At 40.7% G+C, this 18847-nt stretch overlaps 1 protein-coding gene across 2 annotated transcripts in view; it reads right to left on the bottom strand.

Moving 5' to 3' along the window:
* Positions 1–18847, bottom strand: part of CACHD1 (cache domain containing 1) — a 210493-nt gene that overhangs the window by 93193 nt on the left and 98453 nt on the right. For both annotated transcript variants that reach the window (XM_059924016.1, XM_059924013.1), the window contains exon 3: positions 6677–6825. In XM_059924016.1, the coding sequence (XP_059779999.1) occupies positions 6677–6825 (149 nt within the window). The remainder of the gene's footprint in view (positions 1–6676; positions 6826–18847) is intronic.

Raw genomic sequence — 18847 nt, 5'->3', positions numbered from 1 at the left:
GTGGATGGCCCAACTCAAAGAGCTCCTTGTAAAATAGCAAGAATCCAATTTAACAATGGTGTCCAAAGTTTCTTCACTTTTGGGAATCAGTGAAGCTTTTTTAAGTCTCCCTTGATGGGTATGACAGAATTCTCTATAAGGCTGAAGTCTCCTACCTTTGGGTGGCTGGCTTCGGAGAGCCTTGAAAACAAGTTGCTTACTTACTGTAGCTCCATCAGAATACTACTTTGCTCATCTCAAACCTGGCCTAGATGCCTTAATGGCAGTTCCCACCATGATTATCCAATTAACAAGCATTAATTAAGTGAGGATAACAGCACTGAATCCTACTTGGAGACACAAAAAAGAATAAAAATCTCAGTTCATTTTCCCAGTACTTCCTCCCTGGTTTAACCTCTCCATTGTTCCTGTTTCCTTAAATAAAGATATCAAAAATAAAAAATAAGAATGTTACCAGGCAGGAGCACCTACAAAAGAAATTGGGGAAGGGAAGAGAGAAATGGATTAAGAGATGTGGAAGACAAAATTATTGACAGATTTATGAAAAAGTCAAGGGTTAACAGGGCCTGCTGATAAAACAATAGCTTCAGATGTGCACAGGATAACCCAATCTCTGTGGCAAGCCAGGTTTTGGGGATAGATATTCTCAGTATTATGCATAAAGTAGCTATATTTAAACCTGACAGAATGAGCATGTATGTTTAAGATGGCATATCAGGGAATGTACATGGATAAGACATTTTAAAAATTTATTAACATTATATTACATGCTAATGTGGGCCAAGCAGGTAATGAAAGTCAGGGGAATAAGCTGGGTGTAATGCGATAGGAGCTAGTGGGGACTGTGGTGAAGGGGAGAATGCAGGCTGTCTTCAAAGGGGGATGCTCGTCACAGAAGCTGACTACTGCCTAGTGGGAATGTGGACCCATCATTGTCAGATCTGATTTTAGAGATGACAGAAATTTGGATTTTTCTTTATTTTTTTTTTTTTAATTTTTGGCTGTGTTGGGTCTTCGTTGCTGCCCACAGGCTTTCTCTAGCTGTGTCGAGTGGGGGTTACTCTTCATTGAGGTGCGCAGGCTTTTCATTGCAGTGGCTTCTCTTGTTGCGGAGCACGGGCTCTAGGCACGTGGGCTTCAGTAGTTGTGGCTCGCAGGCTCTAGAGCGCAGGCTCAGTAGTTGTGGCGCACGGGCTTAGTTGCTCCGCGGCGTGTGGGATCCTCCTGGACCAGGGCTCGAACCCGTGTCCCCTGAATTGGCAGGTGGATTCTTAACCACTGCACCATCAGGGAAATCCCAGAAATTTAGATTTTTAAAATGTGTAATTCCCCTAAAGTTTAAAGGTAGGCAACAGATTTTAAAACTTACAAATTTAAAAACCTTTAAAACATCTCGTGGAGCCAAGATAAACACACTTGTAGGCCAGATATAGACCAGGGGCATTATTAGGTGTTTCTGCGTCTCTGCAATCCTTGCGAGGGAGCCCAGGATCTTGTGGACCCTCACCACCTAACGCATTACAACACAAAGGGAGCTGTAAATTAAATTACACGAGTGAATAAACTCATTCTCAAAATTATGCTATTTAAAGCAATACCATTGAAAATGAGTTTGTCTTAGATTAAACCACAGCCTATTTTTTTCCACGTTAGATAATATTAATTCTTCACATCGTTCCTTCAACAAATATTGACGGAATACCTAATCACTATGCAGGACCCTGTACAAAATAATTAACTTCCAGGGCTCCTGAGTAAGAAGAGTTGATTGGTCTGAGAAGCAAAGTATCAAAATCATCTGAAAAAAGTCAATTTTCTGCTGCTTTGCAGGTTCTCTCTGTTGTCATCACAGTATAACCTTCAGGGTGTATTCTGCAGAATATTCTATAATAGAATGCTTTAAAGTCCCTCTCTCTTCAAAACTGGGCATTTTATTTTTTTAAAAATATGCATTATCAAGCTTTAGTGACAAAAATCAAATATGGATTATAAATCAGTAAAAATAAAATTCTAGGCCTAAAATATAAAAATTAGCCATTGGTTAAAATCAGTCATAAAAATATTGGCCTAGTGCTAACTTGTCCTTAATACAGTTGGAGAAGCAAGGTCAATGGGCTACAGATACAATGTTAGTAATAAATAGCTTGAGTGCTATTGGGCCACTGTTGCATTTTTAAAAATGGTTACAGGGCCCAGATATTTAAGAATGGACAAGATCCAGATATAAGACTGGTGATCCCTTATCGCAAGTCCACTTGCTTATATTTATTATAATGGCATTATTAATGCATATGCATGTGGCCAGTTCATGGGCATAAAGAGTTTGCTTTATAGGGAATTTCCTGGAGGTCCAGTGGTTAGGGCTCCGCACTTTCACTGCTGGGTTCAATCCCTCGTCGGGGGGCTAAGATCCCACAAGCTGCGCAGCACAGTCCGTCCGCAATCCCCCCCCCCCCCAAAAAAAGGAGTTTGCTTTATAGGACAGTAAAATCTTACAATTCGGAGGGACTTTTCTCAACAATCTTGAGTCCATTTTTCCTTAACTTCAGTCATTACCATATCGATCATCTTCAAAACCTTGGTCACATTCTCTTAATATTTTCATTTTAATTAATGTGTTTTTTAAATTTAGGTATATTTATTTTCAAAAGAAACTTTATGTTGCTTCCGTAAGAGAAAAAACAGTATCTCTTGACATAGAGGATAACCTGTTTTTAGTCATGTTCTTACACTGCTTCTCAAGACTGGGAGTTCTTCCTTTCTGCATTTAACTCTAACATGGACTCCCTGAGATTCAAAATGGAGACTTTTTCGGAGGGATTGAAATATAAGAAAGAGGGACTGAAAATGTCCACAGTAGGATACCGCAATGGTTAAAAAATGCAGATGAAAGAGTTTTATGAGAAACTGGAAAAAGGGCAGCTAAGGATTCCTACCCTGGTTCACAGCAATAACTTACTATTAACTCTTCCCATCTTTGAATCTTCATTAAAAAGGTGAAAGAGCCTCAATTTTATAAAGTATTTGTGTTTAGCCAATGACTGGAGAAGTGTCAGCTCAGTGTTCACTCCAAAAATTCCTACACACATTGTCTGGCAAGTGAGCTTCTTGTTCAGCCAAGAAGACTCAGTCTAAGAGAAGGGTAGTTGTCACTTGCCACTTTCAGCTGCAGACGGTTGTGATCAGATCTCTCTTTAAGAGGGAACCTGTTTTTTGTCATTTGTACATCTTCTGAACACTCAGCTTTATCATCCGAACTCTTCTGGTTTTACCAGATTCACCCCAAATGGCAGTTCTTGGCTCTGTCAACTACTCCTAGTAAGGAGAGAAGATTGCATTGCAGCTCCACAGTTTCCATTCTACATTCAACACGGAAGTCCAGCCTCTAAAGGAGGAACAGCCTCTCATACTAATCTGCTTGCTCAGCATGGGTCCTGCTAGAAGTATAATTCAAGTCTCTTAGATGTTAAACTGAACTAAATGAGAAATTCCTGGAGGGCAGAAACTACATTTTATGGTTTATTATAGTCACTTAAAGGTAGACCAGTAGTTTTTGTCAAATGGCTGGATGGACTGCATCTCAGACCTCAAGCCTTATCTTAGCACATTCAAAATGGAAGCCACTGTCTTTACTCCAAAACATTTTGATGTAAGTCTTCCCAAACTTGAGATGTGTACATTGTGTGTATGCATGTATGGCCATTTTCACAAGTCAGCAAATTCTCTTCTACAGCATGGCTGCATCTTATGTTATCACTTTTATGAATGTGACGTAATTTCCTTAACTAATCTATTATTAGAAATTTAGGAATATTTACAATATTCTCTATTCTAAATGGCACTACAATGACTCTCTTTACAAATTTATCTTTATAAACATGTAATTATTTCCTTGTGATATTCTTCCAAATGACCAGATCAAATAAGATGCACACTTAAAAAAAAATTGAAGTACAGCTGATTCACAATATTGTGTTAGTTTCAGGTGTACAGCAAAGTACTTCAGATATATATCTTTTTTTCTGATTCTTTTCCATTATAGGTTATTACAAGATATTGAATATAGTTCCCTGTGCTTTACAGTAAATCCTTTGTTTATTTTATATATGGTTGTATCTGTTAATCCCATACTCCTAATTTATCTAACCCCCCACTTCCCCTTGGGTAACCATAGCTTTGTTTTCTATGTCTGTGTTTCTGTTTTGTAAATAAATTCACTTGTACTACATTTTAGATTACAGTGATATCATATAAGTGATATCATATAATGTTTGTCTTTTTCTGTCTGACGGACTTCACTTAGTATGATAATCTCTAGGTCTAGATGCACACTTCTGAAGTTCACAGAACCTTTGGTGATGCCATCCACCTGGTATAGTACTCTGCTTAGAGGAACCATGGCACCTCTCTGCTGTGTCACATTTTGCCCGAACTATTTATTATGTTCAGTATTTGGCCCCCACCCAATAATTTTTTAATTTCTTTAGAGTAGAATTTACTCTCAAGTAGAAATTCCATCCCCTTACTCATCTCCATATTCAAACCATTCCAGATTCCAACAAATAGTAATCAAACACAATTGCGAGGTACTGGGATGAAAATGGATGAGGTGTAATCCCTGCCTAGAACAGCAGGGGAGGCAGACCTACCAACAACTACATGTGATACATTCAGTTCTACACTGTAATAGAGACGGAGGAAACTTACTATGGGAACAAAGATGAGGGAGCAGTGAATTCCTCCAGGGCAAAGGTAAACAAGGAGAGGGGAAAAAAAGAGGTAACAGGAAGCTATGGAGGGAGGCAAATTATTGAGTTACTTCTTGAAACATTAATAGAAATTCACGAGGGGGGAAAATAATGGGAAGGTGACATACCGGGTAGATTTACAAGTAGACGCCAGTCAATTCAAGCTTTTTGTTTCATCTAGAGTAGTTCCACCTAGGAATTTCATGAAGATCTCCCATCTTCTGAGGTAACTTCTGCACTACTGACATTTTGCGCCAGATAATTCTTTGTTTTGCAGGGCTGTCCTGTGCATTATAGGACGTTTGCAGCATCCCTGGCCTCTCCTCACTACATGTCAGTAGCAACTGTCCCCACCTTCCAATTGTGACAACTGAAAATGTTTCTAGGCATTGCCAAATATCCCTGGGGATGAAGGGGAGTGGAAATCACCCTGGTTGAGAACCAGTGTTTTAAGCGTAATTCTAGTTCTAAGGACTTCTCCCTTACTATACTATCTTTTCTCTCAGTCAGGAAATGATTTTTTCTTTGGTTCAAAGCCCTACTGGACACTTATTTTATTTTTAGGTTAGAGACAAACTGTCAAAAACATTAAGTTACTGATGCCCCAACTATAAAAATGATATCAGTAACGAAAAATGAAATGTTCACTATGATAGGAAAGTATGTGTATTATGGCTGATATTTGTTCAGAACATTACGATTTGCAAAATACTTTCATAGTTGATTTTACTGAATGCTCACAACATCCTGTGAAGTATCCATCATGGATCCCATTCTAGGGATGAAGACAGGCTGGGTCAAAGACATCAAATATCTGAGACCACCTGAGTATTAAGTCCTGGAGCTAAGATTCATATCCGTACAGTCTCATTCCAAATTGTATACACTTTCCATTTAGTTTAGTAAACAACTAATATGAGCTTCTCTAGGTTGCAGACAGGGTAAGCCAGACAGAAAGACTCATCTTAACATCACACAGATGGAAAAATAAAATGACTTGAGGATGCTCTGCTACCTACATAGCCCACGAAGAAGCTGTAATAAGTAAAAACTTCTTTGTGGAAGCAAAGCATCACTTAACTACCAAAAAACCATGTTGTCTCCATCCTTTGCATAGCTTCAAGCGTGCTTATTATGCAAAAAGAAGAGTGATACATACTAAATATGCTAACATTTACACTCATAATTTTTAAAGTATGTTAACTTATTTTAGTCATTCTATTGTAAATAGCCAATTCTAAATTGGTATAATAGAGATTATTATCCACTGATAGAAAACTGTGCATACAAATAAACATTAAGTAACTAGATTATGGTCACACAGATAATTAGAGACTAAATCAAAATTAAGTTCTTTGTACCTCTAGATAAGTGTTCTTTCCCCTCCAAGCAGCTTCCAGCATCACATGACCCTACACCCCTCCAGATATAAATATCACTATGCCAATAAATAAAAATATCCTCAACCATTCTGTTTCAATATTATCTGAAGCCACATCTACCTTGGTAGTTTTAAACACACTATAAAGTATGAAGTGGGAATTTTTTCTACTCTTGTATCAAAGATAAAAAGCATTCCCTTAAATTAGGCAAATTAGCAGAATCAGTGAAACTGTCTTATTCATGACGCATTAGTTAACACATGAAAAAAATGTTTGCAATCTTCTAGACTTAGTCAACTCTGTACTCAAACAATACTTGATACTTCTGAACCTGGACTGCAGCCTGACAAAAAGGCAAGCAGGGAAGGTCCATGAGTTTCCTGGATATAGTCACACTTCTTTAAGAATTACTTGTCTATGTTAAGGTAAAGGGCTAATTTAAGACAGGACTACATTTTGCAATAAACAAACAGGTATTTTAAATAATATGAATGGAAAGCCATTCAACTCCTGGTTTAAACAACAAGAAAAAATTCCAAGTCTTACTCCATCATAGAAGGTGGGATAGTACAGCAGTCTTGAATCGCAGTTAGGGGAGAGGTCAGGTGAGCTGTGTAGGATGCTTCTACGACTTGCTTGTTTCGGTTGACCACATCCAAGTAACGGTTGAACTTCTCTCGGATTTTTTTGGCTAGCTGTAGGATGAGAGTAAGCAAAATAAATCGAAAGACCAGGACAATAGCCCGTTGTACTTTTTCCTATAAGCTCATCAATTTGTGTCACAAGCTGCCTGTAGTAAACTTCAGATAAGATAAACACACACCCAAGTGTTATTTCATTGTGTAAACTGAAATAAAAATTGCAAAATGCCCAGAAGGCACAGAAGGATACTTCAACAGCAGTAAAATAATAACTTCTATCTTACAATAGATTATAATACATTAAGAACTACCCATGTGCTCAAATTCAGATAGAACAATACTGGTCCACAAAATGCCTTGCTGGAGACAACAAAGTCTGTTGTTGATATTATTGTCGGCATGACAGTGGGTATTAGGAGTTACAGAGCAACAATAGTGATTGGAAGAAAAAATGCCACTATTCATGGTTCTCGATTCCCACAGATTTTTCAGGAGGAAAACACCTGAAGGAAGGGAAATGATATTCAGTATCTTCTGCTACACAACTCCAGGGGGCGCCATTCACAGCCTTCCATGTGAATGGCAAATCCCTGAAGTTGTGCAACGCAGGCATCCATACAAAACAAAATATATTGTTAGAAATAGATCTGTGTTTGGTCTGTTACACCTTTAACACGGACAAATGTCTTTCTTAACTGCTGTGAACAGAACACTTCATCATAATACACTTTCATATGGGGATAGCAAAAGCAAATTGCTAAGCATACTGCTTTTTTCTCCATTGTTCCCACCCAATATCACAGCTTAATTAGAGATCTCTAAGGAAAACAGTGTTGTTTTTCTTCCCCTTAAACAAAATGTTACCCAAATGCAATGACTGATAGAATTATTGCTAATTGGTTTTGTAGAGCTATTCATTATCAGCACACTAGAGGAGAACTAATCATCTCCTTTGGGTCATGCATCTCACACAATCCAACAGCTTGGAGGCTGAGAACATGGAGCCAAATCAGAATATCTTCGTTTGTTATTTTCAAGCCGATTTTCAAATTTGCTTCAAATTTCCCACCTACAAGTGTCATTCTTCATTGCCCTTGGGAACAAATGTTCTGTAACAGGATAAAGATAAGGTGTGCTTGAAAGGACTGAAATTCCAAATAACATCTTCATAAATTCAATTCTAAAATGAAAAGGGAAATTGCAAACACTTCTTTCCCTCACACGTATCCAAACACACAAACACTTGAGAAATACCCCAGTGTTTCTTCTACACATTTGGAGAATTCTAACTTAAAGTCAGATCTAGCTCATCATGATATTCTTTTTTTTTTTTAAATTGGAGTATAATTGCTTCACAATGTTGTGTTAGTTTCTGCTGTACAATGAAGTGAATCAGCTATATGTATGTGTATATCCCCTCCCTCTTGCACCTCCCCACCCCCCATCCCACCCATCTAGGTCATCACAGAGGACTGAGCTGAGCTCCCTGAGCTGTACAGCAGGTTCCCACTAGCTGTCTATTTTACACATGATAGTGTATTTATGTCAAACCTAATCTCTCAGTTCATCTCAGCCTCCCCTTCCCCCCATGTCCACACATCTGTTCTCTACATCTGCGTCTCTATTCCTGCCCTGGAAATAGGTTCATCTGTACTATTTTTCTAGATTCCACATACATGCATTAACATATGATATTTTTCTCTTTCTGACTTATTTCACTCTGGATGACAGACTCTAGGTCCATCCACATCTCTACAAATGACCCCATTTTGTTCCTTTTTATGGCTGAGTAATATTCCATTGTATATATGTACCACATCTTCTTTATCCCTTCATCTGTCGATGGACATTTAGGTTTCCGTGACCTCGCTATTGTAAACAATGCTGCAATGAACATTGGCTTACATGTGCCTTTTTGAATTAAGGTTTTCTCAGGGTATATGCCCAGTAGTGGGATCTCTGGGTCGTATGGTAGTTCTATTTTTAGTTTTTTAAGAAACCTCCATACTGTTCTTCACAGTGGCTGTATCAATTTACATTCCCACCAACAGTGCAAGAGGGTTCCCTTTTCTCCACACCCCCTCCAGCATTTATTGTTCATAGAGTTTTTGATGATGGCCATTCTGACTGGTGTGAGGTGATACCTCATTGTATTGATTTGCGTTTCTCTAATAATTAGTGATGCTGAGCATCTTTTCATGTGCCTCTTGGCCATCTGTATGTCTTCTTTGGTGAAATGTCTATTTAGGTCTTCCGCCTATATTTTGATTGGGTTGTTTGTTTTTTTGATATTGAGCTGCATGAACTGTTTGTATATTTTGGGGATTAATCCTTTGTCTGTTGTTTCGTTTGCAAATATCTTCCCCCATTCTGAGGGTTGTCAGATCTAGCTCATCATGATATTCTAATTTGACTCACTGCCTATTTTTTAATGGGCTAAGAATGGCTCTTACATTTTTAAATGTAATTTTTTAAAAGGTATTTTGTGATATTTAATAACTATATGAAATTTGAATTTCAGTGTTCATAAGTAAAGTTTTATTGAAACAGTCATTTGTTTACATATTGTTTCTGGCTGCTTTCATTATGCAATTGCAGAGTTAAGTAGTTGGAATAGAGACTGTATGGCTTGCTTTGCTATAGGCAGAAGTCAGAAGCCCTAACATGTTCAAGATTGATCCATAACTCCAGGAATTTTATAAAAATTTGCTCCCCATTTAGAAGTGGGGGTCCCTCTACACCCACTGCTTGAATCTGGGTAGGCTTATGATGGCTTCTACCAGTAGCATAGCGAAAGTGACACTATGTAACTTGCAAGGCTAGGTCATAAAGGGCCATGCAGCTTCCGCCTGTGTCTCTTGGAATGCTCTCAACTACCATGCTGTCAGAAGTCCAAGACACATGGAGGGGGCACAGTCAAGTGGGCCCTAAGTGAGCAAGTCTTCATCCCAGTCCTTGCTCCGGATATGAGTCAAGAAGCCTTTGGAAAATTCCAGCCCCCAGCCTTCGCTGATGGAACCCCAGACATTACGGAACAGAGGTGCCATCCTTGCAATGCCTGAACCACAGAATCCGTAGGCATAAAGAAACAGTTGTTTATGTCACTAAGTTTGGGATGCTTTCTAATGCAGCAACAAGTAACCGGAACACCCAGGATAGGTGGAATTCCACCCTAAGATAAACATGTTGAAGCTAAGCTAAACAAAGCTGCTCAGACAGAAGCACTGCCACTAAATCATCAGAATTATCGAGACTGTAGCCTGTGGATTATAAACCTGTTGCAACGAGATTTCAGGGTTCTTCAGAAAATCATAACAGCTGCCATACAGTGGTACTTACCATATGCTAGGCACAAGGACCCTACAATGTAGGTATTGTCATCTTATATCAACGAGCCACAAAATAAAAGGACCCACTCACTCATTCAGAATTCAGAACTGTCTTGCTTATAAAACCTGTGTGTTCACTTGCTCAGCTATGGTGCCCCAGACAAACCTAACTTAAGAGAAGCTGCAACATGATCAGCCATAGCACAGAGTGGGCTGGCCGTGGAACTAAGTGTTCCCTGGGTTGCGGAACCCAAGGGGGGTGGTGGTTACTGGCTGATGGGAGATTGGCCCTGCCCGGGGGTGGGGGAGCAGGGGGTGGTATCTGCCTTTGGCCTCCTGGTTAGGGTAAGCCTCAAGCTGCATTCTTCATAGGTGGAGGCACTAACTTGCACGCAGAGCCCAGACACAGAAGGCAATGAACAAAAGGTCTCAGAAGCAAGCTCTCTCCACTAGGATTCGCACCTCTTGGTCAGAAACCCCTCAGTGTTTCATACTGCGACACCCTATCTTGTTTATTTAAAACAAATAATTGCCAACATCTGTTGAGGGATAACTATGTGTAGGGCACTATTCTGAGCATCCCACAAGCATATATGAATTTAATCCTTCAAAGAACCCTATAAAGTACACATCTCCATCTTCTAGAAGTGGACACTGAAGGTTAAATAACTCATTCAAGGTCACAAAGCCAGTAAGCAGTAAAGCTGGGATCCAAAGCCAATAGCATTCTGCTTTAGAAACAAAGCTCTGGCCTTTATGCAACACTGCTTCACTCTGTAAATACACAGACCAACAACCTCCCTCGCCCCATTTCTTTTCAAACCCATTTGAACAAATGCTGTGAAATTCTCGGCAGGATACCATAAGCAATACACAGCCTCATTACTTTATAATAAGAATTAGATTATTAATAGTTTACATTTCATTTAAAATTCTTCATAATGCCTATGAAAATCAAAAAATCGAAGAAGTTTAGAACTGCTAAATTCTACCGCCAATATGAAAAAAGGGATGGGGCCGAATTTGAAATAATGTATCCTCCGAAACAATGCCTATCTGTTATTACCTGACTACTGTGGTATCAGTTCCACTGAACTAACTTAAACTGTTCTGATTACCCCACGGTGTTCCAGTTTGTTCATAACCTGGAAGGAGAACAGAATGAATGTACCATTCCTATCCTGCAGGAAGTGAACTTCAGAATTCAGTATTTTCCTCTGGGTTTTCATCTGAGTTAATTTATCTGTCATCAAAGAGTAGTAAGATGAAATTGTAATTCCTATTTTATGTGTGAAAAAACAGAGGCATGTGGAGCTTGAGGGTCTCTGGACTCCCGGGGGGTGGCTGGCCTCCTGTGACCCCACTGCCTGAGATGACCCACCCCTGTGCCCTTTGGACAAGGGCTGTGACAGTCACTCACAGTAGAAACCTCACGCTCCACCGCGGGGTAGTTTTTCCCTTTCGAAAAGCAATCTCTTTTAGCATGCCAACCAAATCCAGGTTGCTCGGCAAGCATAACAGAATCTATTAGAGTAAAGATAGCCCACAGAAAGATTAAATCCTGAATGTATCTGTTAAACGCGAGCGAACTGGCTACCAAGGCGGAACCTTCCAAGAGGCCAGACAGATTCTGGGTGTGTATCCTGCCACGATCCCTGCAGACAGGAGAAAACAAAGGACGTTCTCAGCAAAAAGCTACAGGTGGACCCACAATCCTCCTCACTGTAATTAAAAACATTTTTCTTTCCACGGCTCAGCTTTCATCTTTTATCCTTCTTTATCCTCTCCCCTTCATCCCCTAAGGGGTTCCTGAATGCTGATGAGATGACGGGACTGAAACCATCTTGTCATCCTTTGGGTCAATTCTTCAGCTAGCCAGCATCCAGCCACGGGTCAAATGATGAGTAGGTAGCGCGCCGGTCCCCATGGGAACAGATTCTAATTTGTCATCATCTCCAGTGACAACGTTTCATCACAACATCAATGAATTTCTTTCTTGCTGAATTTCACTTCCCTTAATTTTCCCATAGACATTTCTGTCATTTGCATACTTCCCCAGAGCCCCCCCCCTTTTTTTTAAAGCTCTTTTTACCTTAGCTTTATACTTTCGAAGAGTGGAGGTGGGGTGGGCACACAGTTAGAACAAGGTAAAAGAAAACAAAAATGCAAAGGCATAGTACACACTTTATTTATGCCTCTTTCCTGAAAGGAAGAGCCAGAAGGAGTTTTGAATGTTAGGGAAAGGTTTAGTTAAAATACATAACAATGATGTTGACAGGCACAGACAGGAAAGGTACCCTAGGGAACTGAAGATTCATAGCAAAATTCCTCTTGAATGTAGAAGAGTTTAACATTTGACATTCAGAAACCTCTGTGCCATGGTAAGAATTTAATAGCTGATCCCCCTTTCCTTCGATTCCAGCCTTATTTACTCAAGAAAATAAACCTTCCGTTTTCCAGCAAGTTTCAGGATTTGGTTACTTAAATGTCCGTGACATAGTTTTAAGAATACTCAAGCACAAGGATTTAGCATCTCCGAACATCACACCATTGCTTTCCAGAGTTCAAGGAGGAAACCTTCTCACTGTTTCATGTTGTACACTGTTTATGGGATATAAGAAACACCCTACCCTTGCTATTATTTTTATTAGTAGCAGTTGTAGTATTCCAGACAGCTCTCCCAATTATTAGCTGGGAAACTCGGCCAGTTCTTTGACTTCCCTTAGCCTTGGTGTCCTCATGAGTAGAACAGGACAACATAGTTTCAAGGGCTTCTTGTTATGTTCAAATGAAACAATGAGTATATAAAGCCCAGGATGAGTACAAGGGATTATTCTCATTGTTATACCCCAGTCTCTGGACTAGGAAGAGAGCATATTGTGGTGACAAGGAAATAACGTAGGGTTTAAATTTGCCAGTAATAGAGCCATAAGTAACGGGAGAGGGACTACCTGAACGTTAAACATTTTACTCACTCATTTAGCTCATGCTCATGCTTAATCCTCCACAGGAAACCTGGCACACGGTCTGGAGGGGAAAAAAGCATTTTTTCCCTTAAATATTAACAGCAAAATGGCACAAAGAGCTTAAGCTTTGGAGTCAAAGAAATTTGAGTTAAGTCAAGCTCTGTCACTTACTCAGTAAACGGAACCAAGTAAATTATTTCTCTAACCCTCAAATTAATTACCTCTAAACTGGAAATAACAATTGCTGCTTCATGATATTGCTTGAGAACTAAGAGGGATAATGCTTATGAAGTATCTAGCAGAGTGTCTAACAGATTGTATATGCCAAATAAATGGTAGTGACTGTTGTTTTACTCTTGTTGTTCTTACTACTATTATTGTCATTGTTGTGATTATTTGGGGGACTTTCTGTACTGACTCAGGTTCTGTGAGTGGAGAATCCCAAAGAGCATAGGAAGAGTCAGGAGGGTTGTGTTAACACAGGGCTATGACCTTACCACGGCTGTGGGTGCCTCTTCCACAGCACTGTGTCATGTAGGTTACATAGTTAACAGTCGTAGGTAGTTTGGGACTCTCCTGGGATCCTCTTTTTCTAAACTTAAGGATCTAATAAGACTTTACTCTTGTGTCACACTTTGCCATTTTCAAAGCGTTTTTACCTGACTCGTCTCACGTGTGCCTTCCAACAACCCTGGGAGCTAGGCAGAGCAGATATTCCCTGCCCCTTCTCTACAATCAGGAAATCAAGGCTCAGTTGTGCGCCCAAGCTCATGCTGAGTAAGTGCAGAAAACAAAGAGACCATTGCTTCTAATCCCCAGCTCCACTCTCTTTCTGCTACAAGCTCCTCCAAATTGCAGAAAAGTGTGAACTCTCCCAGATCAAATGATCTAAGTTCTACTCATTCTTCCACTCCCAGCCCCACTTTTGCCTCTTTGAATCCTCCTCAGGACCTTCTTTCCCCAAATTGCCTAGGACTCTGCACCTGTGCCACTCATTGTTGGTCTTTCCTCATTTAAAGATTCCATTTCCCCCAAGAAACTAATAACATAACAATAATTAGCATTTACCCACTGCTTACTATGTGCCAGGCACTTTGAAAGTGCAACTTTATGTGATGCCTTTTTTTTTTTTAATGCTTACAATGCTTGGTAATTGCTATATGCTATTTTTATAGATAGTTCTGATAGATTAACCTGCCCAAGGTCAATCAGCTAATAAAAATAATTAGATCGAACCCATGCTCTTGAACCACTGCACTACGCAGTTTTCTTTCATGTATACCTAGCATTGAGAAGAGATTTAAAAGGTTCCTTACTGTATTCATTTCCCCTCAATCTACCGTTACTTGCCGTATTGGAAAAACCTGCTTTCAGTTCAAAAAAGGGCAGATAACTTAGAATATTGCTCATACCTGGTTCAAGCCAATCAGAAACTCTGGGCCTGTCCAGTTCCCTATCTTCATCTGCTTCCTGGATAATATAAGCTGCTCTGGAGTAAGTCTCGCTGAGTAAAGAGGACCAGTTCAGAGAAGGTACCCTGATGGCAACTGGCCATAGTTGTGATATGGCTGTCGATCCACTCTGAGCTCAGGGCTCAGGGTGGAAGAGCCTGGGCCTGGCAGGCAATGATACAGGACAAGACAGATGAAGACCCGGAGATGGGATAGGGCCCGTCTGAATTTCTAATGGCCCGCGGAGGCTTCAGGGTTGTCTGACGGATGTGTGGGAATAGCACATCCAGTGGAGAAGCGGGGCAGCCGCTGACAGACGAACTGCAGGTGGACCAGGAAGATTTATGTGCAAGGCTGTCTGGGCTCCAGGGTCACATATCCTGATCCCGGGTGAGGTGGGCCCCTGTGGCTGAGCTGGGGAGGCGTGCAATGGAAAAAACAGGAGGCAAGTGCTGACATGCCCGAGAGCCGAAGGAGGCTGAGCCCTGGGAATCGGTTGAGAGTGGCAGCTTCTCTCTTTAAGCAAAACACAGGCTTGCTTTAAAGATTATAATGGGGTTTGGTGTGAGCAGCAGTTTGTGCTAGATATTCCAGGAGTCACGGAAACACATAGCCGAGCCTCCTGAAAGCCAAGGTTATCAACTCAAGGGCTCAATGGGCTCTTACCCTGTTTTTCACCCCACTCTACCCTTAACAACCAGATCATAACAAAAGAAACAAAAGGAAGGGCAGGCTTCAACCCACTTCTCCCCACTTCACTGTAACAGGAGCCCTGGGCTGAGGTTCCTTTAAACCAAAATAAGCAAGTGCTCAGGACTTGAAAGTTTACAGCCTGTTCCTTCGCAAGGAAAAAGCAGTTTAACCTAGTCTTAACCTTCGAAAGCCTCAAGAGGCTGAGAACTGGGGGATGGGGGAGGTGCACTGGCCACAGCATACAGGAAAAACGAACATTTTACATTACAACTTTTGAGATGAGTTTTCCTAGTTTATGAATCAGGGAGGAAAGGAGTTAAAATACGCTGGAACTTAGGAATTCTCTGGTGGCCCATGAGGGATACAGAGAAAAGGAAAGGAAACCCAGTCCCGTTACTCTTACCATGTAAAACTCTCATTTAGAGTATAAGCATCTGTGCATAACTTATAAACACCAAGTATAACTTAGAAGCATTCTAAGTAACAGGGTTGGGTGGGGGATGAATTAGAGAAACTGGGGCCAGCTGGGAGGGCTCTGGGAGCCTGCAGTTTCACTCTAGCCCACACTACTTTCCCCACACCAAATGCAGATAACACCTCTTATCTACAACCAACCTTTCAACCTGGCCCAGAGCCTGGCACGCTGCAGGGACTTGGGAAACATTTTTTGTATAAATGAAGGACGAAATGTGACCTAGCCTCCAGTAGGAGGCCAACTGACCAGAGCGTTTTAGGGTTCTTCAGGGGCCCTCTGAGAGCACAAGGGTCAAATACTTGCCAGCAGGTGTCAATTAGCTCAGCAATGAAGTGGAAAGATGAGACTGGCAAGGAAACAAAAATCTGCCACTAAACACTTCCTAATCTTCAACCTGGCCAAGAACTCATTAAATCCAATTCTTGGGAAGACAATCTTAAGACACAATGAAAAAAAAGCTAGATGTTTCCATTTCCTCTTTCTTAATAATAAGTTAACCCAACTTACCTTTCCAATGGAATATAACATCGTGTCATTTTAGGACTTCACTGCAGTTCTAACAGCAGCAGGGCTTAATTACAGTTAGTCTAAGGTCTCCTACTCCCCCGTTATAAAAATATAAGTCAGTGTAAGATAGCCTAATGCACATCATATCCCATTTTTTGAGCAATAAATTTTCACAATATAGATTCCCTTTAAAACTAAGGAAAAATAATAGTACAAGGGAAAGCATCTTATAAACATTTGATTTCTTCAGTTGTTGAAGCCTGGCCTTGAGTATCCATAATCATTTGAGTCTTCAGTATGGCCTATCTTAGGAGGTAGGGGTACTCTCTCCCCTGGTCCTACATTCACACAATAAAGCCAGCTTGTAATATACTTATCTCAGTAGATAGAAAAGCCACTTCTTGGCTTTAGTTTCAAGATACTTGAGTAGTGGGAAATCAGCCCCTGAGATCTAGGGGCCTTTATGATGCAGGCCTGAAGCTTGAGGTGCTAATACAGAGATACAAGTTTTTGGTTTCTGCTTTTTTATAACTAGGAAAAACAGCAACACTCCCATAGACCACTTGGATGAGGTAGGTGCAAATGCTGTATGCTAGCAGGAAATGCATTGCTATTAAGACTTGCTAGAAATAACAACACAAAGTAACGTTTCCCATGTGGGTTCCACACCAGAGGAATGAGGATATTTGCCTCAACCATAACAATTTTATTATATCCTTCTCTGTTCTGTGTGTTCCCTTGCCAAGCTGCATCTGATACCATTCTCTAACTCACAGTTGGATTTAGGAAGGTCTTCTTGTTCCCTATCTGACGACAGGGAGGATGACAAACACAAGAGCCAGGGTATGCGTGCTCTTCATTGGCTGTTTGCTTCCATAGGACTCACGCTCACACCTTCCCCTAGAGGGTGGTGCACGACATGAGTGTCAGCGGATGTGACAGTGACACTTCTCCATGACTTTGCAGAAAAGCCAGCATGCTCTTTGCAGCACATAAAAGGACTAAAGGCTGCTTAAGTAACAACCAGTGAGAACGCCCATGAGCAGCTATTTCAACATGATCCCTACCTGCCCAGAATCTTCTAAGATTATAAATAAAGCTGTAGTTCTTGGTAAGCTTCCAATTTTATCATACCACATGTTATTTCATGGAACCAGATTTTCAAAGCATTCAGCCAATTCAGGGTTCTTGATATTAGCAGCAATTAATTCCTTTGCATCATTGCCACAAGTATTTCCTATTGCGTGAAGGAATATATTAGGGGTAAGTTGGTCCCTGCTCTTAAGTTGCTTGCTAGGTTTTAGAATACACTCCGAGTTTCTGTTTATGCATTCCACCAGTGCAGATGATCTGAGCTTTTTTTTTTTTTTTTACTAGGAGCAGCAGTTTTTGGTGGAGGATGGAGTTGGGGGGCAGAGGGGGGGATTTGAAGAAATCTTGGCTGCTACCTTCTCACCAGCATTTCCTGATACTATCCAACCTCGGGACACTAAAAATGTGTGTAAAAGGGGCTTAATTGTTTCCATTTTTAGTGGAATGTTCACTTCTCATGATGAAGTCTTCCTGGCTTTTAGAATGAGGACTTAGACTCAACCTATCCCCTTCTACTTAAATAAAGCTTTGAGTGTTCAAGTCAAAAGCCGAGGCTTGTACTTTTCAAGGGTCTGCGTCACTGAAAGAAGGCATTTGCGCACATGTGGATGGCAGAGATATCTGAAGAGCTGAAGCTCCAGCTGGAGCAGGGAGAGATGCACATCGTGGCGGGAGCTTGCATGTCTTTTTCCCCCTGCCCCAAAGGCCTTGCCAGCCCCTCTCCGGGCTGCAGCCTATTCTCTCCAGCTGTGCCTGCCTGCAATAGCCCCTCCTCCCGTGCCTCTGCTGATGGAGAAACGGTACCAGCCCCTTCACGTGTTCCTTCCCAAAGGGCGGGAACACCAAGTGTGGGAATTAAGGGAATGAGGAAATGGGCTACTCTGGGTTGTTGCCAAAACAACAACAACACAAAAAACCTGTAGCCGTAATTTTCAAGCCTTAAATAGTGTGTGATGGTGGTAGTGGGAGATATAGAGAATTCTATTTTTCTATAATTGGTATATGTGTGCATATGCAAATGTAAAAATGAACACTGTGCTGTAAACATATGCATAGAGTACTTATATATGTAAACAATAGATACATAATACATTATAACAAAATGTGTGAGTATACAGGAGGGGTGTGTGTATGTGAGAGAGAGAGTGAGAGAGAGCGAGCGAGCGAGCAAGTGAGGAGGATTATCTCAGCTTATCTCAGCACCAGGCATACATTGGCTAATGTACAATATGTACCCCTGAAGTCAGCTGGTCTATATTTAGTACAGGAATTAAAGCTTTCACGCATGCATACACACATATTTTCACTTCCAAATATATACAAGGATTCAGAGCATATGCTGCATATATATTTTCCTGAAAATATAAGCAAGATAGTTAAATACTTCAAATTCCAAATTGCCATTTCTTAAACAGTGAGGTGGTAGTTATCAGGCTGCTTTCTCTCTCCTGGCCCACCTTGTTTTTTTTTTCCCTCTAAGAACTGGCTGAGCAGTTCCTCAAATATCCCTGATTACTGTTAAATGCTTCATATTGGGAGAGAACCTGGGAGTTCTGAGGTAGC

Source organism: Balaenoptera ricei, chromosome 1 (genome assembly GCF_028023285.1).
Source record: "Balaenoptera ricei isolate mBalRic1 chromosome 1, mBalRic1.hap2, whole genome shotgun sequence".
In the NCBI taxonomy this organism is placed as follows: Eukaryota; Metazoa; Chordata; class Mammalia; order Artiodactyla; family Balaenopteridae; genus Balaenoptera; species Balaenoptera ricei.
This window is presented reverse-complemented; position numbering and strand designations above follow the sequence as displayed.